Genomic DNA, 25,556 nt, shown 5'->3' with positions numbered 1-25,556 from the left:
GCAGTCAAGATAAGAATGCGAAATTGACATGACGCAGCAATCAAAGGAAGGCCGGTTGAATGTGATGCAAGTTTCTTCTGTGTTATAAGCCTGATTTACTCCACATTTCGGGAATCTATCTCTTTCGAGGCCATCAGTCATTGGTTTCTTCCAGATCGACATGAAAAAGGAGTGAAGGGAAGACTTCCCCGGGGAGGGTGGATTCATCTTGCTAAACTGCGCTACCGTTGGACTCTTTCCACGCGCTTTCCTTGGAGCCTGATGGCGACGGCACTCGTTTTCGTTTGGAAGGTTCCGTGGAAATATAGTAGAATTAATCTCTGAATCCGTCAGGTTGTACTCTCACCAGTATAATGTCCTCCTCCTCTGCTGTGGTGCCCGTGGTCTCCATGCTGCTGCAGCCTACAGAGTCTTCGCTTCACGAAAGGTTTCGAGAGTCATAAACTTGTTGTTCTGCATTCGGATCTGGCAAAAACAGACGCTTGATATTGAAGTTCAACTACACTATGGGTCTTCCAGCATTTGATGTAAAAGAAGATGTTTTCCGACATTGATGCATTGACTATGAATTAGTCCTGTGTCCACACTCGAGGAGAAAATAAAGCATATATATATATATATATATATATATATATATATATATATATATATATATATATATAATAAGAAATTCAACCACAATAATTTCTCAGGCACAGGAAAAATCAAAGGGTGATTTTTCTAAAAACATCTCTGTTTTTAAGTTCCTTTTACAATGAAACCCTCATTTTGAAATATTTATTTATTTATTTTTAATATCCTAAATATTCCTCGGCCTTATTTATAGTTTTTTCTCCTTTCATACGAGACATGGTCCTCTTGGTCATCGTCACCTCCTTCATCATATGAGCATTGTCGGTTATCTTAAAATTGTCTCACTTTCATGATGACTCAATCTTTGACAATAAGTTTAATTATGTTTTCACCATGACCTTTCGTGGATGATGGATAAGCTAGATGCAAGTATAATTCAAGGGGAGGTTGGTTTGACGGACAAAGATGAATATGAGGTTGAAATGATGATAGATTTAAAGCAATAGATATTGAATGCGAGAAAAGAGAAAGATGTGACAATGATAAATAAAAAATAACGAGATAGGGTAGAAAGAAAGTGAAAAGCTATAGATTTTGCATAAGATGAGTGATGAATGTGACAATGATAAATAAAAAATAACGAGATAGGGTAGAAAGAAAGTGAAAAACTATAGATTTTGCATAAGATGAGTGATGAAGAATGAAGAGCATATATGTAAGAGAGCCTTTGAGGTAAGCAACGTCGAAGATCATGATGATATGAATAATAGGAGCGAATAAACAATTAAGCTTGTTATGGAAGATCGAATCTCCTGAATGCGAGAAAACATCTGGGACTTGATAATGTCCACTAAAAAATGAGATGATAATGAACAAGACTATCACTATCGAAATAAAAAAGAAAAAAAATAACAACCAAAAGAGATATTTAGGATGGGACCGTCCGAAAGCAAATGTTTTTTCAAAAAAAATTAAAAATCAAAAAAAATTATTTGAACATTTCAAAGTCATTGGCTATTTATAGTTTGAGGATCTCTCATTTAGAAAATAAGTAAAATTAAATTTTATTTTTTGATAAATTTATAATCTGGAAGCTCATAGAGGAAAGTTGATTTCTAAAATTATTTATGTAACACAAATAGATATAATTGCATTCGTTTACATACGTCCCATAGGTTTTTGAAAAGTCCTTATCGATAAAACGTAATTAGTAACATTTATTTCCACCCTCGTTGAATTATTTGTGTTGGGTACGAAGAACTCATAAATAACATCGCTGGTTTCTCTTATTTTCATTTTTATTTATTTTTTATGTTACATTTTTATTTATCATCTCGCGTCACTTATTAGGTAAGCATGAAAGATACCACCGCATTGCGAATGGCTCACTCATCGACAAACTAAAATCATTTAGGTTGGACAAATTCCAAGTGGCGATAGGATAAATATCTCTTAGTCTTCGGATGGGACACCCCACATTTACTGGAGCATCGCCCGTCCCTTACGCCCGTGAACTTAAAGCTTCTCAGGTCACATCGGCCATCTTCCACACCCAACGGGACTCTCTAATCCGAACGGGTCATTGCAATCCTACGTCTCACCTTTCCCTTCATGTCATCTCACACTCTGATGGACGGATGAGATGCAGGATGCAGACCCAGTGGCTGTTCGCATGCGAGGTGTGACCTTTGGCCAACCGGACGCCTCCTGTGTAATATATATACATGCCCTCCATCGTCTGCGATTTCTCCATAAAAGAAGTAGCCATTCACCAATCAAAGATGGCCAATCCCAGGAGAAGCACGCGTCTCTGGCTCACCAGCATTCTGCTCTTCGTGCTCACAACCACGGCGTCGGCCAAGGGGTGCACTGAGGTGGAGAGGGACGCCCTCCTCACCTTCAGAGCCCGCATCGTAGATCCGTCCCACCGCATGTCCTCGTGGCGTCGCCTAGTAGACTGCTGCAGATGGAACGGCGTGGTGTGCGACGACACCACAGGCCGCGTCGTGGAGCTCAACCTCCAGAATTCGGAGGACATGACTGTCGAGGCGAATCAGGCGGCTCTGCGGGGTGAGATCAGTCCGTCCTTGCTCTCTTTAACGCATTTGGATCGCTTGGATCTCAATCACAATGACTTCGGGGGGTCACCGATCCCCACCTTCCTGGGCTCTTTCCCCAAGCTCACGTATCTCAACCTCTCCTGGTCCAACTTCAGCGGAGCCATTCCGCCCCAGCTGGGCAACCTGTCCAGCCTCCGCTCGCTCGATCTCCATTCGTATGGCTTATCGAGCGATCGCCTGCACTGGCTCTCGCGTCTCTCTTCCTTGAGATACCTCGACATGAGCGGTGTGAACCTTTCCATGGCCTCCCACGATTGGCTTCACTCAGTGAACATGTTGTCCTCACTGGTGGAGCTACATTTACCATACTGTGGCCTCACCGACCTCCCCTCTTCTCTTTCCCATGTCAACCTCACGACGTTGACCATTCTCGATCTCTGTGGCAACCTCTTCAACTCTACCTTCCCCAACTGGCTTCTAGAACTCCGCAACCTGTCCTATCTTGTTCTTGGCGATTCAAAGTTGCATGGCGAGCTACCTGCTGGGATCGGGAGATTGACTCGTCTGACGCAGCTTGACCTCAGCGCTAATTCACTCTCTGGTCCTCTCCCCGCGGAGATTTGGAGTTCGAGGAGTCTAACAAGCATCGACCTCAGCTTTAATTCCTTCAGAGGTCCCATGCAAGTGGAAGCAGGGAATCGGACTAGTCTCTCACAGGTATATCTGATCAACTGCTCACTCACTGGCCGCATCCCTGCTGCGATTGGGAGTTTGACTCGTCTCAAGGAGCTGCACCTCAGTGGCAATCGACTCACTGGTCCCATACCTGCCGAGATTGGTAATTTGACTGCTCTAACAACGCTCGACTTGGGTCAGAATTCTCTCTATGGATCCGTACCACCTGAGATCGGCAAGCTTTCCAACCTAACCTCTCTTGATCTCTCCCTCAATTCCCTGAAAGGTACCATGTCCGAACTCCATCTCGCCAACCTTGCCAAGCTAGATGTCTTATACTTGTACAGGAACTCCTTGGACATCGCAATAGGCCATGACTGGATTCCACCTTTCCAACTCGAGACAATCGGTCTGGATTCCTGTAAGCTGGGCCCTTCGTTTCCCAGATGGCTGCGCTCACAGGAATCCATCGTGGATTTGAATTTGTCAACACGAGTATCGAGGACACTTTGCCTGACTGGTTCTGGAATTCTTCTTCCTCGTCCATTATGGTCATAAATCTGTCCCACAACAAGATTTCCGGTACTCTGCCGGCATCCTTGGAGAGTCTAACCAACTTGATGTTCCTAAATTTGAGCTCTAATCTGTTCCAAGGTCTCATCCCTGTTTCGCCACCACTCCTACAAGCACTGGATCTATCAAGCAACGCTCTCTCAGGACCGCTACCATCGACCTTTGCACCGGTGTCGGAATACTTGTTCTTCTCAAACAACCATATTAACGGGAGTATACCATCCTACGTCTGCACTTTGCAGCTGCTCTCTGCCCTCGATCTGTCGAACAATCAAATCTCAGGAGAAATACCTCGGTGTTGGCAAGAGGCAAATGAACTTTGGTTTATCAATCTGGCGAATAATAAGCTCGGTGGAAAGATTCCTAACTCCATCGGAAACTTGACCAAGCTCAGGTCCTTGCACCTGAATAACAACCGCCTCCATGGATATCTTCCACCATCGTTGCAAAGTTGTAGCCAGTTAGCTGTCATCGACCTCGGTCGCAACCATTTTTGGGGCAACATACCGGCATGGATCGGACAAAGCTTTCGATATCTGGAGGTACTGTCGCTACGCTCGAATATGTTGTCAGGCAACATTCCGCCACAGCTTGGTCAACTAAGTAATCTTCAGATCATTGACTTTGCCGATAACAAGCTATCAGGGATCATACCACGCTCATTTGGTAATTTCAGCGCCATAATTTCCATGTCAAAGTCGATGTCTTCCACTTTTACGACCGACATGGAGTTGTCTCCGTTCCGCGAAAGCATAACTCTATCTATAAAGTCTCCGTTCCGAGACAACATAACTCTATCTACAAAGGGACGAGAAGTAACCTTTTCGTCTATTCTATATCTTGTGAAGAGCATCGACCTTTCAAATAATTCTCTGACCGGAGCAATCCCCACGGAGATCGGGTACCTTTACGCACTTCAAACTTTAAATCTATCAAGAAATAGCATTGGAGGTATGATTCCGAGTACTATTGGCGGAATGAAATCACTGGAAACTCTTGACTTATCATTCAATGACTTGTCCGGATCCATTCCTCGAAGCTTTTCAGGCCTGAATTATCTGAGTGACTTGAATCTGTCTTATAACAATCTATCAGGAGCCATTCCATCGGGTTATCAACTTCAAACACTTGCAGCATCCAGTTACATCGGTAATGCGAATCTTTGTGGCCCTCCGGTTAGCAAGAGTTGCCTCGAGAAGACAAATATCAATGCGACATACGAGGAGGAGGAAGAAGGATTTCATGCCTTTTCATTTTACTTTGGCATCACACTCGGTTATTTGGTTGGACAGTGGTGCGTGTTTATCATCATGCTATTTAAGGAAGATTGGAGGATGTTTTATTTTCGAATGATTGATCGATTATATGACAAAGCGTGTGTGGCAATCAAGATAAAGATCAACGGATGGAGGATCAATAAAGGAGAGAGACGTACTCAAAAGTGAAGGTAACGTTATTGTATTATACATAATGTGTTTGAGTACTCAAAAGGGACGTACTCAAAAGTTAATGAATTCCCATTTGCTTCACTTCATTTATTTGAATTTTGTGTTCATACTTCTACATTAAAAATATATGTATATCACTTTGCTCCTATCTTCCATTAGAAGTTTTATGTCTTCGTTAACTTGCAGACTAAAATGTCGACTTGATGACGATGATGTTAGGCACTTCTCGCGATATTTGATAGCCCCCTTACAAGGCTGGTAGGCTGCAGGCTGTCTATGTGAAAACAGAGACAGGGAGTTCTTATTGAAATCAAACCATATGTCCGCATCCCGAGGCCTTTCAAGCGTTTCTGTGGTCTATCACTGTTTCCCCGTCAAGCATTGTATATGTGGGTTCAATCAATTTAATCTGTGACAATATCTACATCCCTTTTGTAATTGCTGCAGCCCAATTGTTCCTAAAATGAAGTACGAAGCGGGAGAAACTTCTTGTTGTAATAAAGAACCCTGTGACTCGCCATTTGCCTGTCAATTCCAAGAAAATAGGTGATAACTTGCATATTTGTTTCTTCTTTGATAGCAACTCCATGATAATTGTTTGTTTGATTTGGTCCCTTTCAACACGGATAATGTACACCTCATCCGATATCGATGTTGCATTTAGTGTAGGTGGCAACATCAATTTTCTTTCGAGGGAAAACATATGTGTCGTTTCGGTGCATTTGAGTGCTTTTGAGGCTGTGGGACAAGTCATATTCCTTGCGTGTGAAAGAGTTAAGATGCGTCGATGATGAAATAAGATACCGAGTGAGAACTCCTGAGGAGAAACGAAGATGTAAATGAAAACTCTGAAAAAGAAAAGATCAGGAAAATACCCTCTTTACTTTCTCGACGTGGAAGAAAAACATGCAAGAAGCTTATGAGAAAACCTAAGAAAGATGAACTATATTAAAGTTGGGAAATCGATAATTCGACACGAGGTGGTATTGCGGACGACAACCCCTAGTATTATCGATTGACGGTGGTGTTAGGCCAGATGTTGCGTGAAGTTGAAGAACATCTGTTTCAAGTTTGAAATCCAGTACCAATCTCTTTCTTTGTTTAAATGGCGGGGTGGAAGCCAAGTTTGACTAAGGTACACTATCATGCAATGCAGGACCAGAAGGAGTCAAATACCACATAAGTCAAGTCTTTATTTATCTCTATCGCCACCAGCGCATCAATCTCCGCGTTTCACTGGAGTCTGGGATGGGAGGGCCATCACGCCCACACAGCGACTCTATATATGGACTTGTCCTCCACGGCCTGCCATCTCTCAGTACACTATGCATTCACCAAATAGCATGGCCTCTTGCAGCAGAAGCACACACCCTGTGCCACGGCACAACTCTTTCGGGCTTTGGCTTACGAGCATTCTTTTGTTCACGGCGGCAACAACGCCGACGACGAAGGGGTGCGTAGAGGGCGAGAGGGACGCCCTCCTCGACTTCAAAACCGGCATCGTCAAGGATCCTTCCAGCCGTTTGTCATCATGGCAAGGCCGAGTAGACTGCTGCAGATGGAGCGGGGTGGTTTGTGACAACAGAACCGGCCATGTCGTGGAGCTCAACCTCCAGAATTCCAACCCTTATAACTATGAGACGTCTATCGGAGGTGAGATCAGACCATCCTTGCTCCTTCTAACTCATTTGGAGCGCCTCAACCTCAGCTACAATGACTTCGGTGGGATCCAAATCCCGAAATTTTTGGGTTCCCTTACCGAGTTGACGTATCTCGACCTCTCCTCGTCCAACTTCAGCGGAGCCATTCCTCCCCAGCTGGGCAACCTGTCCAGGCTCCGCTATCTCGACCTAAATTCACTATATGACTTAACGATCGATGGCCTGCACTGGCTCTCGCGTCTCACTTCCTTGAGATACCTCGACATGAGCTTAATGAAACTTTCCATGTCCTCCCACAATTGGCTTCAAGCGGTGAACATGTTGTCCTCACTAGAGGAGCTACATTTACAAGACTGTGGCCTCACCAATCTCCACTCTTCTCTTTCCCATGTCAACCTCACGACACTGGCCACTCTCGATCTCCATCGCAACCTCTTCAACTCCACCTTCCCCAACTGGCTATGGAAACTCCACAACCTCTCTTATCTTGATCTCAGTTCTTCTATGCTTCATGGTGCCATATCTGCTGGGATTGGAAAATTGACTGGTCTAAGAGAACTTCATCTTAGTGATAATTCACTTTCAGGTCCCGTGCCCACTGAGATTGGAATTTGTAATAGTCTAAAACTTATCGATCTGCGTGATAATTCACTCTTTGGACCCATACCTGCTGGGATTGGGAATTTGACTGGTCTAAGAAAGCTTTATCTTGATCATAATTCACTCTTCGGAGTCATACCTGCTGGGATTGGGAATTTGACTAGTCTAGGAGTGCTTTATCTTAACGATAATTCACTTTCAGGTCCCATACCTGTTGAGATTGGGAATTTGACTGGTCTAGGAGAGCTTTATCTTAACGTAAATTCACTTTCAGGTCCCGTACCCATTGAGATCGGCAAGCTTTCCAACCTCACTATTCTTTCTCTGTCTAGTAATTCCCTGGAGGGTACCATGTCTGAACTCCATTTCGCTAACTTAACCAAACTAAGTGAGCTTGATCTATTCGAAAACTCCCTAGTCATCTCAATAGACCACAATTGGGTTCCTCCTTTTCAACTCCGATCCATTAAACTGAGTTCTTGTAAGTTGGGTCCTGCGTTTCCAAGATGGCTCCGTTCACAAAACTCCATTAAATATTTGGATATGTCGAACACAAGCATCGAGGACGTCTTGCCTGATTGGTTTTGGAATAACTCTGCTTCTTTTATAAATCTCTCCCAAAATCAAATTAACGGCACTTTGCCAACTTCCTTGGTTTTGCTATCTTACTTGCGTTATTTGAATCTGGCTTGTAATTCTTTATCAGGATCATTGCCATCAATCTTTCCCACACTAGAATTGAGAATCTTGGATCTCTCACGTAACCATATTAACGGGAGCATACCGTCCTTTATCTGCAACTGTCATCGACTTGATATTCTCGATCTATCGAGCAACCAAATATCAGGTGAAATCCCTTCGTGTTGGCAGGAGACAAACTACTTTTCCTCCATTAATCTGGCAAATAATAAGCTTTCGGGAGAAATTCCCAGCTCTATTGAAAATTTGATTTGGCTTGAGTCTTTCCACTTAAACAATAATAAACTACATGGGCTTCTTCCATCATCATTGAAAAAATGCAGTGCACTAGTTTTTCTTGATCTTGGCAATAATAAATTCTCGGGTAGCATACCTACATGGATTGCACAAAATTTTCTAGACCTAGAGGTACTCCGACTACGCTCAAATATGTTTTCCGGTAACATTCCTGCAGAGCTTGGGCAACTTGCTTATCTACATGTTATCGACCTTGCTAATAATAAATTATCAGGGCCAATTCCACACTCCTTTGGCAATTTAAATGCTACAACTCGTTCGAGACCGCATTTGACTCGTCGAGACAAACGAGTATTTTATAGTCCCCTTGTAAAGGACCGCCCTGCTTTGTTGCCTTTTGACAAGTATGATGATAGCATCGCTCTAACTATAAAGGGAAGATATTATAATTTTTCAATCATTCTTTACCTTGTCAACATTATAGATCTTTCAAATAATAATTTCACAGGAGAAATCCCCATAGAAATTGGGTCTCTTTCAATGCTCCAAACTTTAAATCTATCAAGAAACAATTTTGTCGGCCAAATTCCAGCGGCAATTGGTGCCATGAAATCATTGGAAACTCTGGATCTGTCATTCAATAAGTTATCCGGAGTCATTCCTCAAAGCTTTTCTGCGCTGAATTCTCTGAACCACTTGAATCTGTCTTACAACAATCTATCGGGAGCGATTCCATCGGGGAATCAACTTCGGACGCTGGAGGATGCATCCATTTATATCGGAAATGTCCATCTCTGTGGACCTCCGGTGACCAAGAGTTGCTCCGACGATCCCAACGTCGATTCGACGGAGGAGGAGTACGAACAAGGATCTCATGTGCTGTCATTTTACTTTGGTACCGGGCTCGGATATTTGGTCGGCTTATGGAGTGTGTTCGTGATCATGCTGTTCAAGAAAGATTGGAGGCTCTTCTATTTTGCAACGGTGGACAAGATGTACGACAAAGCGTATGTGGCAATCAAGATAAGAATGCGAAATTGGCATGACGCAGCTGGTCGAATGTGATGCAAGTTTCTTTCGTGTTATAAGTGTGATCCACTTCATCTGTCAAAAAGGATCTCGTTTTGAAGATTATGAAATGTTAATCTCAAACTCTGTTTCTGTTCCCATGTAGGAGGCATCGAGAACAACTCGTCTGGTTTGGGAATCCTTCTTCTTCTATCATTGACCGCACAGATCTCTCTCGCATAAACAGGCACCATCGGAGACGACAAAACTGCACTGATTTAACATTGTTATCAGTTATCGCTACGAGTGGTTCCTTAGCCGAAGTCTGATATAAAGATCACCATTCTTTACAGATTCTTTTCATTGTCGTCGGTGATCACATGGTGTTCTTGACATTTCGCATCGTTGATCGTTGGGCGCTGTGATGAGCCATTGTTTTTAGGGTGTATGATCGCTGTCTGTTGTACGACGACGTCCTTGGCGATCCATTGCATGGTTCCTTTGGCATTTTGCAGTGACGATCTCACGGTTTGGATGTGGCTTCTCTCCTTTGCCATCACGAAATCAAGATTTACTCCACGTTTCGGAAATCCATCTTCCGAAGCACCAAGTCGCATCGACGATTCGTATCGAGGTTTACTCCACATACTGCAGGCAGAGTGAGCAGCCCAACCTACCATTGCGGTGCTTGCGAGAAAGGTAGCCGCTACGGTAGGGATCTCACCCGAGTCGTAGAAAAGGGTTCCCATCGAGGCTGAGGCGATGGGTAAAGACAGAGAATGGGCTTATTTCGATGCCTTTATATAGTCTAAAATTACATATGAATTCACATCTCTTCCATCTAATTTTTAATTATCTTTTTTACGAATTATTGAAGCAGCAAAGTAATAGCCTGGAAGATTGTGTGCAATGAACGACAGGTCTAACAAGGCTTTGGAGCAGAGCCAGTGTGGAATCCAATATGAGGCCGTTAAATGGCCACGTACAGTATCTTAGTTCGCAAATATCTTTCAAGACCATCGGTCTTTCTACTTTGCGACATGATAGATAGCAGATAAGATTTTGAGGAAATCTCCTATAGGTGAGGGATATTTGAGTACAACGAAGCTTCTTCAATAATTTTTTTTGTCTTCTATTTTTTCTAAAATTGAGAAATTCTCCTAGTTATTTATTCTAGACCCTCTACTCTTACTTATAAATAAACATGACATTTAAAGACTAAACAAGAAGAAAAAAAATTATAGTTGAGGGATCAAAGTCACTCTCAACTCTTCTCTCTAACCTTGATATCGAGGAGATCAGGTTAATTCTTTTATATAATCTCTTATTTGAGAGATTGTCGTTCCTCAAATTAATGAGAACTCTTGCATGATGTTGATGTCGCTACTGATAAACTTGTAGAACAATCACAATTGATAGCTTTGAGAAGATCTAGAAGAAAAAGGAAATATACAATTACTGATGATTATGTAGTATATATACAAGAATTAGATTATGATATAGAAATAAAAAGAGACCCCTTTTTATTTTCACAAGCCATAAAAAATAACGACTATGAAAAATAGTATGATGCAAAGCAAGAAGAGTTAAAATCAATGGTCTAAAATAATGTTTAGGAATTTATTGAATTACTCAATAATTATAAAAGAGTTGGTTGTAAATGGATCTTTAAGATAAAACATGACTCAACGGGTAATATTAAATGATATAAAGTCAGACTTGTGGCTAAAGATTTTTTTCAGAAAAAAGACATCGACTACTATAATGAGACTTTTTCTCTAGTTTCTAAAAAGGACTCGTTGAGAATCGTAATGGCATTAGTAGCTTATTATGATCTTGAGTTACATCAGATGGATGTAAAAATAATATTTCTGAATAGGGATTTAGTTAAGAAAATCTATATGAAATAACCTAAATGATTCATCGAAAAGGAAAAAGAAAGTTGGGCTTATAAACTTAATAAATCTATTTATTGCCTTAAATAAACTTCTAGACAATAGTATATAAAGTTTCATAATACTATTACTTCCTTCGAATTTAATAAAAACACTGTTGATCAGTGTATATACTAGGAACGAGTTGGTACTAAGATTGGTTGGGGGGGGGGGGGGGTTGAATTAATGCAACAATAAAATTACGTCGGTTTGAAAATATTCGTTCGATTAAAATCGATTCTTCGGAAGATAACTTAAGAGTGTACGGAAGAGTATAGCATTAAGTAAGGATGTTTGAAGTAAGGTAAATTGCACAAAAGAAAAGCAAACCAGAATTTTATAGTGGTTTGGTCGTGTGACCTACATCCACTCTATCGATTCCTCTTCCGTCGAGGCCACCGGCATCCACTATCGATCTTCTTTCAATGGAGGAAGATTAACTACCTTTTTACACCCCTCTTCTCCATTTTACAGGTTTAGGAGACAACCTTTATAAGCACTCACTCCTCTCTTAAAATGAATTCTAGACTTACAGTAGAGGAGGAAATTTCTCAAAAGATTATAATAGCATTTTCTCACTTTTAAATTCTCTGTGCTTGTGTATGTTAACCAAGGATGAAAGAGGTATTTATAGGCCTCAAGTTGATTCAAACTTGGAGCCTAAAAAGATCTTATCCCGGGTTTCCTAGGTACGGGAGGTACCATAGCCTGTGCTGGGTGGTACCACTGCTTGACAGTCTCTCGGAGACTTTGTCTGGACGATACCACCACCCAGACTGGCGGTACCACCGCCTGACACAGTCTCTGACACAGTCTCAGAGACTGTGTCACGACGATGCTACCTCTTAGGTCATTGTTTGGGCCTTTTATTGGGCCCAACATAGTTCTTACATGGGCCCAACTAGCCCCTAATTGGGTTGGTCAAATTTTAATCTCAATTATATGCTAACTATGAATTCTAAGGCATACACTAAGCTAAATAAGCCTGATAAGTCAAGGTTTCTTCCAGCGAGCTTCTGACGATCTTCCGGCGAACTTTTGATGATCTCTCGGTAAAGTTCTAGCGAACTCCCGGCGAGCTCCTGGACTTCATGATGATCTTCTTGGGTAGTTTCGACGAGCTTCTTTGGCAAGCTCCTAGACTTCTCGGTTGGTTCCGGTAGGACGAACATTTAGACTTCCGACGAACTCTCGAACTCCCAACAAAATCGCATTCTTGACTCCGGGACTTCATTTTGCTTTATGTCTTGCTATCGTAGTTAATCCTGCACACATAAAAACACACTTTGATCTAGACAATTATTACTAAGCATGAATCATGTCGTTCGACATGTCATTAGTCTATTGATGCTTCATCCGATTCTTCGGTGCATCCTCCTCTCTTGCAGGGCCATTGCCCAATCGACCAGTTGACCTCCGCAACTCTGATATCCTTATCGTAATATTCGCTCTTCTTGGCTCGATGCCCGAAACCATGGCCCGAAGCCTTCTATCAATATGTCGACCGATCATTCGGCTCGACGTTCAATCTTCTGACATGTTCCATCAGCCCAACATGATTCTTCATACTTTAATTGTCTCTCCCTAATCGAAGCATCCTGCGTCACTCAAAACGTAGATCAAATCATAAACACATATTAATTGGTTTCATCATCAAAATATGAGAATCAACATATATTTTACTTGCCAGTAGTGATCTTGGTTTATTGCACGAAACCAAGATATTTCTCAATAAGAACTTTAAAATGGTTGATATGAATGAGACAGCATATATTATTGACATTGAGATATTCGAGAATAGATCTCAAGGATTATTAAGATTGACTCAGAAAGCATATATTAATCGTATCTTGAAGAGATTTAATATGAGCTAATGATATATCTATTACTAGAGGTAAAAAATTTAGTCAAAACCAATGCCCGAAAAATGACTTAGAAAAGAATCAAATAAAAAATATTTGTTATGGGTGTTCAATTGAAAGTCTATTATATTGTACAAGATCATATATTAGTTTTGTAGTTACAATGCTAAGAAGATACCAAAGCAACCCAGGAATTGAACATTGGAAAGCTGCAATGAAAGTAATGGATATCTATAGAGGACGAAAGATTATATGCTCACATATAGGAGATCAGATCAGCTTGAAGTAATAGAATATTCATATGCTGATTTTGTAAATTGCCTCGATAGTAGGAAGTTCACTTTAGGATTTGTATTCAGGTTAGCTGGTGGGGTAATTTCTAAGAAAAGTGTAAAGTAATCGCTTATTGTATCATCAACAATGAAAGTTGAATTTGTGGTATGCTTTGAGGGCACAAATCAAGTTTTATAGCTGTGAAATTTTATCTTAGGACTTGGTGTGGTTAACTCGATTACCAGGCCATTGAAGATATTTTGTGATAATACCACAGTAATTTTTTCCTATAAGAATGACAAGTACTATAGTGGTTCTAAGCATATCGAAATAAAGTACTTGATAGTTAGAGAAAAAATTGACAACCTGAGCACCACTATGATGATTTCTGATCTATTAATAAAAATTTTATAATATAAAATATTTAAAGAATATATTCTTAGAACGAGGCTTGTGAGCAAGTCATAAAAGATATGGTGATGCATGTTTAGATGGATGCTATTATTGATATTTTTCTTGCTTAATTAAAGTTATTTATTTTTGATATCATATTTATATTTATATTTATGTATATTATAGTTGAATGTAAAAACATAATTGTCTTGATAAGACAAATTATATGGTCATTATGAACTATATTAGGAAAGACTAACGATGTTGTGATATATAGAAAGGAGTATGACATTGATGAAATACAACCGTTATAACTCGCATTGATAGTTGAACTTAATATAGTATTATTATATATTAGACTTATTGGTTTATTTTAAAATTAATGGCCATGTATAAAATATTTTTCAAAATTCTTTGGAATCCAATTAGGTAAAATTATTTTTAAATAAGTTTTATTTTATTTATTTTGATTTAAATATCTTTTTTATATCTTATCAATTAATGGGTGAAGTGGGAGAATATTAAATTTTGTGGTCATTTATAATTGGATAAGATATATATAATATAACTAATTGGATTCTATTACAATATATTCGCGAGTATATTAGAATAGGATTCCTTAGGAGATATGAGGAACTATCTTAATTACTTATTCTAGACCGTCTGTTCTTACTTATAAATGGACATGACCTATAAGAACTAAACAAGAGGAATATAGATTATAGTTGATGGATTAAAGTCTCTCTTTCAACGCTTCTCCTTAACCATCAATCTAAATGATTATGTGAAATGACATCAAAAGGTACACATCATAAAATTAGATCTAATTATTTAATTTTAATCTTGACATAAAAAAATATTTCTATATTTAATATAACATATTATAAATTTTATACTTACATAAAGTTACGGTTAGGTTGACGATGAATTAAAGGTTGTGATGAGGTTAATATGTACAAGTATCTCTACTTCATGTTTTGAAGGTTATGTATGTGACGTACAATCTCAAGCTTTTTTTTTTTTTTTTTTTTCGTTCGTTCATTAGATGCTTGGAAATATTACAAATATTATACGACCAATCTTGGTTTTTCTATGATTGGCTGCAGTAATGGTATGTTGATTAGATGGTCGTATGATGATTTCAAGTAGGGATGGATCCAAGGAATGGTTTGGTCTCTCACATATAGATGATAAATGCTGGAACAAGCAAACGATTGAATGAAATCATACAATTATTTATTTTTCATATATTTTATAACTATTCATATATTTTATATGTTCAATATAAAATACAATTATATTATAATTTATTTTTGAAAAATTATTAATGAATGCGTAATTCGATCAGTCATTAGATCCAGTGACTCCAGATTTCACATGTATATTATACTAGATTTAATATTGTTTTTTCTTTTATCAATAACTATATAAACTTCTCCAGTAATCATTAACAAAAACAAGCACGCTTACGTACAAAAAAACTGACGGAGTCACCCACATCTCGAAGGTAGCTCAGTGCATGTCATCCGTCCATTTGGGTGTTAGCCAGGATGATCTCTCGGGAACAAAAGCATAGGGGAATCAACTTGGGATCCATCCATTTGCGTTGTAAATCTATATCTTTATTGGTGATTAGGTAATAAGAATTGCATAATCAAGTTAAATTTAAATAAGTACGAAATCATTAATTTTGAAGGGAATAAAAACAAGTGCAATTTTGTAGAAAACGAAAGAGATAAAAAGAAAAGAAAAATTGCAGCCATTTCTTTCGCTCCTGTGGGGACAAATCCCCACAAAATTCATCACAGAAATGGTGGGAAATCCTCATCATCTTCACCACTTGTGTGTCAAACGAATCAATTTGTTGCGTGCCTTTGGGTTCCCAACAAAGACTTCCACACGTGTGAAAGCGAAGCGTGCGTTCCGCTACAAACATCGTTGAGTCTCCCTCTTTCGGAAGGACGCTACATGTAAAGCGATGGGTTACCGTGTTATCTTGGGTGAGGAATCGTTTGCGGTGGGTCGGAGTCTTCATCCACGTTGTCTTCCGTGATGACGTTTGACATGTGGTGGCGTCATTCCGACCCCTGGAATATGGTATTCATCGCCTCCATACATTTTATCTTGGCTAAGAAGATGATGCGTTCCGATGTGCGGACATCAGAATCAAACCGTGTGGAATGAGGGAGGCATGAATTAGTTTCCACACTATCGCATTCGGGCCGAATGAGACGTTCTACGCAATCCAACAAGTCCGATTAAATGGCCGTATCTTTCAAGTTTAAAATCCAGTACCAATCTCTTTCGTTGTTGGGACCCAGGCGAGGTAGAAACCAAGTTTGAGTAAGCTACACGGTGCACGCACTGCAGGTCCAGCAGGAGTCGAATCCCACTGAAGTCAAGTCTTTTTATCTGCCTATCGCTACCAGCGCATCAATCTTCACGTTTCACAGGAGTCTATGATGGGTTGGGGATGGGAGGGCCATCACGCCCGCACACCACCCACTCTATATATACATGTCCTCCACCGCCTACCATCTCTCAGTACACTATGCACTCACCAAATAGCATCATGGCCTCTTGCACCAGAACCACACACCCTGTGCCTCGGCACTACTCTTTCGGGCTTTGGATTACGAGCATTCTTTTGTTCACGGCGGCAACAACGCCGACGACGAAGGGGTGCGTAGAGGGCGAGAGGGACGCCCTCCTCGACTTCAAAACCGGCATCGTCAAGGATCCTTCCAGCCGTTTGTCATCATGGCGAGGCCGAGTAGACTGCTGCAGATGGAGCGGGGTGGTCTGTGACGACACAACCGGCCATGTCGTGGAGCTTAACCTCAATCCAGACTATCTAAACAATGAGACGTCTATCGGAGGTGAGATCAGACCATCCTTGCTCCTGCTAACTCATTTGGAGCGTCTCAACCTCAGCCACAATGACTTGTCGACCGATGGCCTGCACTGGCTCTCGCGTCTCACTTCCTTGAGATACCTCGACATGAGCTTTGTGAACCTTTCCATGGCCTCCCACGATTGGCTTCAAGCAGTGAACATGTTGTCCTCACTAGAGGAGCTACATTTACATGACTGTGGCCTCACCGACATCCCCTCTTCTCTTTCCCATGTCAACCTCACAGCACTGGCCACTCTGGACATCAGTGACAACCTCTTCAACTCCACCATCCCCAAATGGCTATGGAAACTCCACAGACTCTCTTATCTTGATCTCAGTTTTTCTATGTTTCATGGTGCCATACCCGCTGGGATTGGAAATTTGGCCGATCTAAGAGAACTTCATCTTAGTGATAATTCACTTTCAGGTCCCGTACCCACTGAGATTGGAAATTTGAATAGTCTAGAACTTATCAATCTCACGAATAATTTACTCTCTGGATCGTTACCTACTGAGATCGGCAAGCTTTCCAACCTCAATATTCTTTCTCTCTCTAGTAATTCCCTAGAGGGCACCGTGTCTGAACTCCATTTCGCTCGCTTAACCAAACTAAGTGAGCTCGATCTATCTGAAAACTCCCTAGTCATCTCAGTAGACTATAATTGGGTTCCTCCTTTTCAACTCCGATCCATTCAACTGAAGTCTTGTAAGTTGGGGCCTGCATTTCCAAGATGGCTCCGTTCACAAAACTCCATTGAGGATTTGGGTATGTCGAACACAAGCATCGAGGACGTCTTGCCTGATTGGTTTTGGAATAATTCTGCTTCATCTATAAATCTCTCCCAAAATCAGATTAATGGTACTTTGCCAACTTCCTTGGAGGATATGACAAACCTGGCCATTCTGAAACTAAGTATGAATTTGCTTGAAGGCCCTATTCCTCGTTTGCCACCTTACTTGCGTTATTTGTATATGTATAATAATTGCTTTTCGGGATCGTTGTCATCAATCTCTCTCCCACTAGAATTGGAACTGTTGGATCTCTCACATAACCATATCAGTGGGAACATACCATCATTTATCTGCAACTTGACACAACTTCGTATCCTCGATCTATCGAGCAACCAAATATCAGGTGAAATCCCTTGGTGTTGGCAAGAGACAAACTTCCTTTTCTACATTAATCTAGCAGATAATAAGCTCTCGGGAGAAATTCCTAGCTCTATTGAAAAGTTGACTCAGCTTCGGTCTTTGCACTTAAACAATAATAGTCTACATGGGCATCTTCCGTTGTCATTGAAACATTGCAGTGGACTAGTTTTTCTTGATCTTGGCGATAATAAATTCTCAGGTAGCATACCTACGTGGATTGCACAAAACTTTCAAAAACTAGAGGTACTCCGGCTATGCTCAAATATGTTTTTTGGTAATATTCCTATAGAGCTTGGACAACTTCATCATCTACATATTATCGACCTTGCTAATAATAATTTATCAGGTCCAATTCCACGCTCCTTTGGTAATTTAAATGCAACAAAAACTTATAGGCAACGAAAATTGACTAGTCTAGACCAACATATAGTTTATAGACCATTGGCAGCCGATCGCCCTGCTTTGTCGCGTTATTCTTTGTCGCGTTATGCTTTGTCGTATTTTGATGGCACTTATGATGATAGCATCACTTTAACTATAAAGGGAAAAAGTATCATCTTTTCGATCATTGTTTACCTTGTCAATATTATAGACTTTTCAAATAATAATTTGACCGGAGAAATCCCATTAGAAATTGGGTCTCTTTCGGCACTCCAAACTTTAAATCTATCAAGAAATAATCTTATCGGTCAAATACCAGCGACAATTGGTGGCATGAAATTATTGGAAACTCTGGACCTGTCATTTAATAAGTTATCCGGAGGTATTCCTCAAAGCTTGTCAGACCTGTATTCTCTGAATCACTTGAATTTGTCTTACAACAATCTATCAGGAGTTATTCCTTCGGGAAATCAACTACAAACACTCAATGACTCATCCATTTATATTGGCAATGTATATCTATGTGGAGCTCCCCTCAACAAGAGTTGCTACGATCTTAAAAGTACCAATGTGATAAAAGAAGACAACAAAGACGGATCCTTTATGCCATCATATTATCTGAGTATCATACTCGGATATTTGGTTGGATTATGGAGCGTGTTTATCATCATGTTGTTCAAGAAAAATTGGAGGGTTTTCTATTTTCAGATGTTTGATAAAATGTATGATAAAGCTTATGTTGTCATCAAAATAAGAATTAATAGATTAACAAGTGATTGAGAGTGAGGACGCCATAAAAAGTCAATGTAATAGGAGTATCTTGTGTGTTGTATCCATAATAAGTTTGAATCTTGCAAGATGACATCGTGTTAGAGATCATGTAATGGTTACTTTTCAAACTCTCTCTCTCTCTTTTCTTTTTGGTTTCATCTTTGTAAATATTGTGTGTATTATGACGATGGAAACATAATTGTTGAATGTAATAATATTATTGTGAAGAATGCATTGAATTATTATAAAACAATATTTTTATAATATTATGTTATATATTTTGTATTTTTAATATATTACAGTATATTATATTATTTTTAAACTAATATTAAATCTCGATCCACCGATTCAATCATTAATCCGATGACCTGAGACTTGGCCAACACCTATGCTGAAGATAACGCCATAAGAATCCCACGGTATTATGCGCTTAATGTAAACAGTCATGCTTTCACGTCATGTGCTTATGGAAAAGGAAGACTGACCGAGTCAACGTTGGGGCATTTCCGTAGCAGTCTCACACGTCTCGTCCATCAAAAAGTAGGAGATGAAGAAAGGATGGAGAAGTCACTTCGAGTCCGTTCGCAGCAGCCGTGGAAGCTTCTTCGAAGGCACGCGGTGGGGGACTCGAACCGCTTGGCGACCGGAGTCAACTTTGACAAGGATCGGTGAGTCTATATGGCATTCCACGATTGGGAGGACCATTGTGGACTCTCGTCCTCCCCTGCAGGATTCCTTGCACACGCTATGCCCGTTCTTTAGAGTTAGGAAGAGACTCGACTGCTGAAGCCATTTTAGCCTTCGGAGCTTTTTTGACCTCAACTCCGTGTGCGTCCTTCTTGGCAGCTGCGCTTCCATGATCATTAGATTAGGAGTCCCAAGTTGGACGAAAGGACGAAAAAGATTAGCACTCACGTTATAATATGTATCCTTTGTCACTACTTCGATCACATGGGATGCCGGGTGGAGACGAAGGGACCTATCATTTCACAAGAGGATCCATTGGCAATCGCGGAGAGCAATGGTTCAACCTACCACATTCTATATATTATATTCATATATACATGTTCTCCACTGTGCCGCCTGCAACCAACTGGTCATTCGTTCACCGAAGAGCATGGGCGACACGAGAAGCCCATCCCATTCGTCGCTGAGCTGCTCTTGCCTAATGAGCGTTCTGTTCTTGACGCTTGTGACGACGACGAGGGGGTGCATGGAGGCGGAGAGGGACGCCCTCCTCGCCTTCAAAGCCGGCATCCTCGACCCATCCCGCCGCTTGTCCTCGTGGCGTCGCCCAGTGGACTGCTGCAGATGGAGCGGCGTGGTGTGCGACAACACCACGGGCCACGTCGTGCAGCTCAACCTCCAGAATGCGGAGGCTTACTACGACAATTCGACGGTGTTGGGGGGTGAGATCGGTCCATCTTTGCTTTCTCTAACTCATTTGCGCCGCTTGAATCTCACTCAGAACGACTTCGGCGGCGCCCGAATCCCCAAGTTCTTGGGTTCTTTTGGGAGACTCAGATATCTGGATCTCTCTTATTCCAATTTCGGCGGAGCCATTCCTCCCCAGCTGGGTAACCTGTCAACCCTCCGCTATCTGAGGCTGTCCTCGTACAACTTAAGGATCGACGCGGGGGACGACCTACAGTGGCTCTCGCGTCTATCTTCTCTAACATTCCTCCAAATGAACTTTGTGAACCTCAGCACGGCCTCTCCCGATTGGCTACGAGCCGTGAACCAGCTGCCCTCCCTGCAACAACTCTATCTGTCAGGCTGTGGTCTCACTGCCCTCCCCGACTCTCTTTCCCGCGTCAACCTCACGGCTCTCACCACCCTCGATCTCCGTGGCAACTTCTTCAACTCCACCTTTCCCAGCTGGCTTTTTGAACTCCGTAGCCTCTCCTATCTCGCGATCAGCAATTCTGAATTGTATGGCACCGTACCTGCCGGGTTTGGGAACTTGACTCGTCTCGCGCAGCTCGACCTTAGCGGCAACTCGCTTTCCGGTTCCATACCTGTCGATCTCTGGAGTTTGGCCAGTCTAACCACACTTGATCTCAGCCACAATTCATTTACGAGTCCCCTTCTACCTCAAATCGGGAACACGACAAGTCTGTCGCAGCTAAACCTCGTTCAGTGCTTCCTCGTTGGTTCCATCCCTGCCGAGATTGGGCGCTTGACCAGTCTTACGGAATTACGCTTAAGCGGCAATTCACTTTCTGGTCGAATCCCTGCCGAGATTGGGAATCTGTCCAGCGTAACGCAGCTCGACTTGGGTCATAATTCACTCTCCGGACTGATACCGGTTGAGATCGGCAAGCTTTCCGACCTTTCCACCCTTGATCTCTCCGATAACTCCCTGGAGGGCACCATGTCCGAACTCCATTTCGTGAACCTAACCGAGTTGGTCGCCCTGTACGCTTACGCCAACCCTTTGACCATCCGATTCGACCACGACTGGGTGCCCCCTTTTCAACTTCAATCCATCAAAGTTGATACCTGTGACTTGGGTCCCGCGTTTCCCAGGTGGCTCCGTTCTCAGGAATTCCTCACTGATATTGATCTGTCCAACACAAGCATCGAAGACACACTGCCTGATTGGTTTTGGAATTCTTCTTCTTCCACCATTATGGACATAAATCTGTCCCACAATAAGATCGGTGGAGTTTTGCCGGCATCCTTGGAGAGTATGGCCACCTTGATGCTCTTGAATTTGAGCTCCAATCTCTTTCGAGGTCGCATTCCTGTTTTGCCACCAAACCTACAAGCGCTGGACTTGTCCAGCAATTCTTTGTCGGGATCGCTACCCTCGACCATCTCATCACAGTTGGGCTACCTGTTCCTCTCCCACAACTATCTTCATGGAAGCATACCGTCGTCCTACGTCTGCGACCTGCAGCAACTTTATGCCCTTGATCTATCCAACAATCAAATATCAGGAGAAATCCCGCGTTGTCGGCCGGAGGGATCACAACTTTTGTTTGTCAATCTGGCGAACAACAAGCTACGAGGAAAGATTCCTGACTCCATCGGAAACTTGGGCAACCTTCAGTTCCTGCACTTAAACAACAACAGCCTCTTCGGACGTATTCCTTCGTCGCTGAAAAATTGCAGTCGGCTGGCTGTCATTGATCTCGGCAACAACAAATTCTCGGGAAGTATTCCAGCGTGGATCGGACAAAGTTTACGGAATCTGCAAGTACTCCTACTGCGCTCAAATATGTTTTCGGGCCATATTCCTCTGCAACTTGGACGATCTAGTAATCTTCAAATCATCGATCTCTCCAACAACAGACTATCGGGATCGGTACCGCACTCTTTCGGCAACTTCAGCGCGATGATCTCCGCGTCGAAGTCGATGGCTTCTACGGTTTCGAACATTATGAATTTTGTGTTATCCTCTTTCGTGGCAAGCGAGAGTATATCTCTGGTTACCAAGGGCGATGAGTTCAGCTTCTCCACCATTCTCCGATTTGTGAAGAGCATAGATCTTTCGAACAATGATCTGAGCGGAGTGATTCCTCCGGAAATCGGTTCTCTTTTTGCGCTTCAAACATTGAATTTGTCGAGAAATAGTTTTGAAGGCATGATTCCGAAAACAATGGGCGATATGAAGTCATTGGAAACTCTGGACCTATCATTCAATAAGTTATCCGGAGTCATTCCTGAAAGCTTTTCGGCGCTGAATTCTCTGAACCACTTGAATCTGTCTTACAACAATCTATCGGGAGCGATTCCATCGGGGAATCAACTTCAGACGCTGGAGGATGCATCCATTTATATCGGAAATGTCCATCTCTGTGGTCCTCCGGTGACCAAGAGTTGCTCCGACGATCCCAACGTCGATTCGACAGAAGAGGAGTACAAACAAGGATCTCATGTGCTGTCATTTTACTTTGGTACCGGGCTCGGATATTTGGTCGGCTTATGGAGTGTGTTCGTCGTCATGCTGTTCAAGAAAGATTGGAGGCTCTTCTATTTTGCAACGGTGGACAAGATGTACGACAAAGCGTATGTGGCAGTCAGGATAAGAATGCGAAATTGACATGACGCAGCAATCAAAGGAAGGCCGGTCGAATGTGATGCAAGTTTCTTTTTTGTTATAAGCCTGATTTACTCCACATTTCGGAAATCTATCTCTTTCGAGGCCATCAGTCATCATTGCTTTCTTCCAGATCGACATGAAAAAGGAGTGAAGGGAAGACTTCCCCGGGGAGGGTGGATTCATCTTACTAAACTGCACGACCGTTGGACTAATTCCACGCGCTTCCCTTCCAGCCTGATGGCGACGACGCTCGTTTTTGTTTGGACGGTTCCATGGAAATATAGTAGAATTAATCTCTGAATCCGTCAGATTGTGCTCTCACCATTATAATGTCCTCCTCCTCTGCTGTGGTGCCCGTGTTCTCCATGCTGCTGCAGCCTACATAGTCTTCGCTTCACGAAAGGTTTCGATAGTCATGCACTTGTTGTTCTGCATTCGTATCTGGCAAAAACAAACGTTTGATATAGAAGTTCAACTACTCTATGGGTCTTCCAGCATTATATGTAAAAGAAGTTGTTTTCCGACATTGATGCATTAACTATAAATTAGTCCTGTGCACACACACACACACACACACATACATATATATATATATATATATATATATATATATATATATATATATATATATATATATATATATATATAAGAAATTAAATTCAACCTCAATAATTTTTCAGGCCCAGGAAAAATCAAAGGTGATTTTTCTAAAAATATCTCTCTCTTTATTTTTATTTTTGCAATGATACCCTCATTTTTAGAATATTTATTTATTTTTAATATCCTAAATGTTCCTCAGTTATATGTGTCTCTTTTCATATGGGATGTGGCGTTCAAGGTTATCGTCACGTCCTCCTTTGGATGAGTATTATCGATTAATTTTGAGTTGTTTCGCTTTCACAAAGATTTAATCTTTGATAATAAATCTATTCTTGTTTTTGTCATGACATAATGATTGATAAACTGCATACGAATATAATTTAGGGATTGATTTGATGGACAAAGAAGAAAATGAGGCTGAAATGATGATGAGTCAAAGCAATAAATGTCGAAGGTGAGGGAGGAAAAAGAGATGATCATAATAAATAAAATAATAATAATGAAATGAAAGACTATAAATTTGGAGTAGGATGAGTAACGGAGAACGAAGAACATATTTGTAAGAGAGCTTTGAAAGTAGACAAAGTTGAAAATTATGATGAATGATAAGAGCGAAGACATAAATTATGATGAAAGAGAGAAAACTCAAAGGAGGAAATGATAACAATAACAAATGCCAAAAAGAAAGAAAAAAAAGATTTTAACAATCAAAAGAGACATTGAAGATGGGAAACATGTAGAAAGAAAGGTTTTTTGAGAAAAAAAATTCAAAATCAAATAAAATTTATTTGGAAATTTCAAGTCTATAATGTGGCCATTTATTTTTTAAGATCTATAATTTAGAAAATTAGTAAAATTAAATTTTATTTTTTTTTGACAAATTTCTGATAGGATGAAAGGGAAGCTCATCGAGGAAAATTGATTTCTGAAATTATTTATGTAATACAAATATATATAACTGCATCCATTTACATACATCCTATAGGTTTTTGAAATGTCCTTATCGATAAAACGTAATTAAGTAACATTTATTTCCATCCTTATTGAATTATTTGTGTTGGGCACCAAGAACTCATAAATAACATCGTTGATTCTTCTTATTTTCATTTTTATTTGTGTTTTATTTATTTATTTTTTTATGTTATATTTTTATTTATCATCTCGCGTCACTTATTAGGAGGTAAGCATGATAGATACCACCACGTTGCGAATGACACACTCATCGACAAACTAAAATCATTTAGGTTGGACTAATTCCAAGTGGCGATAGGATAATATCTCTTAGTCTTCGGATGGGACACCCCACATTTACTGGAGCATCACCGGTCCGCTACGCCGGTGAAGTTAAAGCTTCTCACGTCACATCGGCCATCTTCCACACCCAACGGGACTCTCTAATCCGAATATTTGGTCGGCTTATGGAGTGTGTTCGTGATCATGCTGTTCAAGAAAGATTGGAGGCTCTTCTATTTTGCAACGGTGGACAAAATGTACGACAAAGCGTATGTGGCAGTCAAGATAAGAATGCGAAATTGACATGACGCAGCAATCAAAGGAAGGCCGGTTGAATGTGATGCAAGTTTCTTCTGTGTTATAAGCCTGATTTACTCCACATTTCGGGAATCTATCTCTTTCGAGGCCATCAGTCATTGGTTTCTTCCAGATCGACATGAAAAAGGAGTGAAGGGAAGACTTCCCCGGGGAGGGTGGAT

At 41.1% G+C, this 25,556-nt stretch overlaps 5 protein-coding genes across 5 annotated transcripts; all 5 read left to right on the top strand.

The window, feature by feature from the left end:
• The first annotated feature begins 2,323 nt into the window (after positions 1 to 2,323).
• LOC135676024 (receptor-like protein EIX1) lies at positions 2,324 to 5,763 on the top strand. Its single transcript, XM_065186784.1, has 2 exons — positions 2,324 to 5,328; positions 5,516 to 5,763. Exon 1 carries the CDS (start codon positions 2,355 to 2,357, stop codon positions 3,864 to 3,866), a length of 1,512 nt encoding a protein of 503 aa, XP_065042856.1. The 5' UTR covers positions 2,324 to 2,354; the 3' UTR covers positions 3,867 to 5,328; positions 5,516 to 5,763.
• LOC135675424 (receptor-like protein EIX2) lies at positions 3,929 to 5,326 on the top strand. The gene has a single exon (XM_065185579.1). The coding sequence runs from the start codon at positions 3,929 to 3,931 to the stop codon at positions 5,324 to 5,326; it is 1,398 nt and encodes a 465-aa protein (XP_065041651.1).
• A 909-nt stretch (positions 5,764 to 6,672) lies between the features above and the next one.
• Positions 6,673 to 9,591, top strand: LOC135675423 (receptor-like protein EIX2). Its single transcript, XM_065185578.1, has 2 exons — positions 6,673 to 7,936; positions 9,035 to 9,591. The coding sequence occupies exons 1-2, from the start codon at positions 6,673 to 6,675 to the stop codon at positions 9,589 to 9,591; spliced, it is 1,821 nt and encodes a 606-aa protein (XP_065041650.1).
• A 6,977-nt stretch (positions 9,592 to 16,568) lies between these two features.
• Positions 16,569 to 19,868, top strand: LOC135675422 (receptor-like protein 37). The gene is made up of 2 exons (XM_065185577.1): positions 16,569 to 17,860; positions 19,640 to 19,868. The coding sequence occupies exons 1-2, from the start codon at positions 16,569 to 16,571 to the stop codon at positions 19,866 to 19,868; spliced, it is 1,521 nt and encodes a 506-aa protein (XP_065041649.1).
• A 541-nt stretch (positions 19,869 to 20,409) lies between these two features.
• Positions 20,410 to 23,244, top strand: LOC135675421 (receptor-like protein EIX2). The gene has a single exon (XM_065185576.1). It carries the CDS (start codon positions 20,410 to 20,412, stop codon positions 23,242 to 23,244), a length of 2,835 nt encoding a protein of 944 aa, XP_065041648.1.
• The last annotated feature ends 2,312 nt before the right edge of the window (positions 23,245 to 25,556 follow it).

The sequence above is a fragment of the Musa acuminata genome, chromosome BXJ1-6 (assembly GCF_036884655.1).
Source record: "Musa acuminata AAA Group cultivar baxijiao chromosome BXJ1-6, Cavendish_Baxijiao_AAA, whole genome shotgun sequence".
NCBI classification, from domain to species: Eukaryota; Viridiplantae; Streptophyta; class Magnoliopsida; order Zingiberales; family Musaceae; genus Musa; species Musa acuminata.
The sequence above is the reverse complement of the archived record's forward strand: the minus strand, read 5'-3'. Positions and strand labels throughout refer to the sequence as shown.

Excerpts from the sequence above, each read along its gene's own strand:
- LOC135676024 (XM_065186784.1), top strand. The coding sequence starts at position 2,355 with ATGGCCAATCCCAGGAGAAGCACGCGTCTCTGGCTCACCAGCATTCTG.
- LOC135675424 (XM_065185579.1), top strand. The coding sequence starts at position 3,929 with ATGTTCCTAAATTTGAGCTCTAATCTGTTCCAAGGTCTCATCCCTGTT.
- LOC135675423 (XM_065185578.1), top strand. The coding sequence starts at position 6,673 with ATGGCCTCTTGCAGCAGAAGCACACACCCTGTGCCACGGCACAACTCT. Across the intron at positions 7,937-9,034 it reads GTCTAGTAATTCCCTGGAGG|GAGAAATCCCCATAGAAATT; the intron begins GTACCATGTCTG and ends ATAATTTCACAG.
- LOC135675422 (XM_065185577.1), top strand. The coding sequence starts at position 16,569 with ATGGCCTCTTGCACCAGAACCACACACCCTGTGCCTCGGCACTACTCT. Across the intron at positions 17,861-19,639 it reads CCACCTTACTTGCGTTATTT|TCATGCTTTCACGTCATGTG; the intron begins GTATATGTATAA and ends TAATGTAAACAG.
- LOC135675421 (XM_065185576.1), top strand. The coding sequence starts at position 20,410 with ATGGAGGCGGAGAGGGACGCCCTCCTCGCCTTCAAAGCCGGCATCCTC.